This window comes from Etheostoma spectabile, chromosome 15 (assembly GCF_008692095.1).
Source record: "Etheostoma spectabile isolate EspeVRDwgs_2016 chromosome 15, UIUC_Espe_1.0, whole genome shotgun sequence".
Taxonomy (NCBI): Eukaryota; Metazoa; Chordata; class Actinopteri; order Perciformes; family Percidae; genus Etheostoma; species Etheostoma spectabile.
In genome coordinates, this window is record NC_045747.1 from 33,118,138 (window position 1) to 33,121,763 (window position 3,626).

Below are 3,626 nucleotides of genomic sequence, written 5' to 3' on the forward strand. Positions count from 1 at the left end.
TACTGCATTCCCAGCCAGTTCTGGTTCGTTAACTTCACTTTAAAGTGAACATTCAGTCATGAGCTACTCCCCCCACACATCAGTTAAAACACTTAGTTTGTGTGTCCTCGTAACTAGGGCTTCAAAGCTTCAGTCCTTATCAACAGCAAATATTGGAAGCTTCAAATTGCCATAAAAAGACATTAGTCTGATGCAGTATAACCATACAGACCTGTACAAACAAACTGGTCGCTTGTAGCTCAACATTTCTCCGTTCTTGGCTGAGATGAAGGACATAGCGCTGCCCAAAGTAGCCAGCAGCTGGCGGCTTAATACCGACAAAACACCACAGTAGAGATTTCAGTGTACATGCACATTTTTTTTCTCCTAAAAATGAATATGCAAATCCCAATATTGAAAATTGTATATGTCCATCAAACACATTTTTGAATATTCAAATCCAGCTCTACCGGAAACACACAGTGAGTTAGTGAGCAAAACTCAATCTCAGCCTTTTCCTTAACCAAAAAGTTGAAGCCAATAGATCATGTTTCAACACAAGATCAATCCCCATATTGTATTGATTCTTTGGTGAACGATGCAATATTTGCTGCTATCACAAAATCTGCCATGATATGGTTTGATTCGATCAAATTCTGGGTCCTTGGATAGTTATGAAACGATATCATATGCCCATGTATAGGTGACATTTATTGCAACTTACAAAAACCAACTCAAATACTTGTTTATAATTTGATTACTGAACTCTTCTAGACATTTAAATGAAAAAGCATCGATGCTGTTGGATCGTTAATCATTGAGTAACTGTATACCAGATCCTTACAGCCCCACTTGCTTCTTTAGTGTTCTGAAAAGGGAAAAAATGTAGGGCTGTTTGTTACATAGACACAAACCTCAAATTCAACTTTGGCTCATATGGGGTTGAGTAGATGATGATAGATATAAATATAAATATAACTGTTCCTTTTAATGGTGAAATTTAAGTTGGTACATGGAAAGCTTAATCTTACTCTAGTCCCATTGTGATTTTACGTTTGGGGAAAATGAATTATGCTCAGGAGAAGAATCCATGGGTAGCACTGGTGTTTTTATTTTACAATGAGCCCTTTGTGTTGATTAGATCAGTCTTTACTCTACCTTTTTAAAATGATCCCCAATTGTACTAACTCCGTATACACTGTCATTAACTAATAGCTGTTCTGTTCACTTACAGTCGGCCTTAACAATCCAGGAATGTGTGACCAGGCTGGTCCAGACTGATCAGCTTCAGATACAACCCACTGTCCCGACATCTGCCGTGCAACCACTGCTGGTTTGTATTATTTCATCCCCCTTTATATTAACTATTAGTGAATCATTTCCTTTTCAATTAAATCAAATGTGTCTTTTCAATCTAGCCCACACGTTAACCCTCATCCTAACAACATACTTAACATACAAGAACAAACTCCTGTAAGTAACCAACATCATGCAGCTTTTATCCCAATTACAATTAGGGTTGAGTACCGAACTCTGTACCTTTTTAGGGTACCGAGCAAATCACGTTGCAACTACCGAGAACAAATTGACGTTACCTCAATCTGTGCCAAATGTCGGTACCTGAGAGCATGTAATAAGTGCACGCTTCTTTCTCCTCTGCTCTGCATGTTTGACAGAGAGAGGGGCTAAGATCTGCGGTACAGACGCAGCAAAACTAACGTTACTTCGCCTCTGCAGCTTGTTCGAGTCACAGTAAGTCACGGCAATGCCGGCAAAGCAGTCGAAAGTTTGGGTACACTTTTCAAACCTCCATGCAAACTACGTTCACTGCGATAGAATATGAAGGAGAGATGAAAGTTGCCATAGTGCGTTTCAGCAGAGATGTGAAAAAAAAAAAGTGAATCATGATTGGACGACTCAAAAAGCTCCCTGATATGCGGCAGTCATGATTTTGCTGACTGGCTGTCCAGTTCTTGCTATGGCAACACTTAACATCAATTACCTTACTAATACCTCCTCAATCTAACACTAACCCTATAAAGAGTGCTTTATCTTGGGTGTTAAAAAGTGATTTGATTTTGGCCTTCCCTTAACATAGGACTCAATTTACCTAACCTGGGACTTGACTTGCTCCAAAGAAAATATGAGAAATGAGTAAAGATGACTTTGTCACAACATTGCCTTTAAGTTAACTTTAGGCTTCCTCTAAAACGGACAGGCACAACAGGGTTAACTATGCCCTGACAGGCTGGAGGTTGTAGGGCTAGGCAAGGCAACTTTTACTTACTTTTTAGTCCATAGGAACAAATTGTCTGACTGAAAAATTGGAATGATGGAATCAAGCAGCTGTAAGCTATGACAAAAGTATTCCTCTGGGGTCTGCAGGTACCCCAATTGGTAGGATAAGGGGCTGATGTTACCATTTCCATGATAGTAAAAACAGAGTCTTCCGCCCTCTTATTTAGATTCAAATGGATGGCAGCTATACCACGTCACAACCTGGTCAAAGCACACCGTCGCCTCTCCCTGCAACGACTAAAGCCGGGTCGTCGGGATGTGGTGCACCAACACCGTCTGCAAGCACAAAACCTCCAATGAAAAAGCAATCAAAGGTTTGTTGTTAAAAGGAAACCCAGACACAACACATAGCTACCAGTGAACATCCAATGTTGGACATGTAGTGACAAGCGGTTATGGAAACCAGGTGTCAATCTTTTGTTGATGCTGTAAAAGAAAATGTTGACAGTCGTACAGCCTAGTCATTGACACATTTCCAATCCTTTGTTTTCAAAAGGTCACCATTAGAACGGCAAAATCCCTAAAAAGTCGGATTGTCTGTGGACCCATGGAGAGGGTACTCCACCATATTGTTCAAGGAACTCTCCACAGAATCCCACATGCACTTCTGTCTGTCCCTGGAATGTTTGATTTCATGGTCCACGAGATGACTAATATCATCAGAAACGAGTGTAAGAAGCTAACAAGCCGGAAATTCACATCTATTCTCCGACGGACCAGCATTGAAGACCTAAAGAACTTTAAATGGATGAATGTTGTTGAAGAGTGGAGGACAAACGCACCGACCTTTCTCAAGTTTTTACAGTGCGCAAGCACTGTCTCCATTGAGCCTGCTACCACTACTTCAAGAATACGCCCTCACCCTCCCAGAAGGATTAATAAATATAGATTACCAATGGCTGGGGCAATACTCCTGAACGCACGCTGCGAGTCAATGTCAGCACATATGTACACGAATGCTTTGGTTATGTGCCATAGCGGCTCAAGAAGACGTTTTAAGTGGTTAAATCGAGTGGGTGTGTGCATAACTAGCGGGATGGCTCTTGCAAAGCTGAAAGCAATGGGACCGGCATGGGACAATAAAACCTTTTTCCAATGGACCGAGAACGTATGCAAAGACCGAGCGTCAAAGGCGGCCTCTGAAGGAGCAGAAGCAGCGTTCACTATACCGCCGATAGACACAGATTCAGATGAATCCCAGGCAAGTGCAAACATCACAAATAAGTTGTGTGTGTTGCTACACCACATGAAAACATTGTTAGTAGTACTGTGTAACAGGCTGGTAATATAATTGGCTCTCCTCAAGCCCCCGTTACAGAACTCTACACCCGGTCAGCCCCCCCCCCCCC

General features: G+C 41.7%; 1 protein-coding gene across 1 annotated transcript in view; it reads left to right on the forward strand.

Moving 5' to 3' along the window:
• The first annotated feature begins 1,713 nt into the window (after nucleotides 1-1,713).
• The window catches only part of LOC116702593 (uncharacterized), a 3,943-nt gene continuing 2,030 nt past the window's right edge, over nucleotides 1,714-3,626 (forward strand). Inside the window, exons 1-3 of the mRNA XM_032536901.1 lie at nucleotides 1,714-1,731; nucleotides 2,445-2,591; nucleotides 2,774-3,478. Coding sequence (XP_032392792.1) covers nucleotides 2,451-2,591; nucleotides 2,774-3,478 — 846 coding nt within the window. The 5' untranslated portion in view covers nucleotides 1,714-1,731; nucleotides 2,445-2,450. The remainder of the gene's footprint in view (nucleotides 1,732-2,444; nucleotides 2,592-2,773; nucleotides 3,479-3,626) is intronic.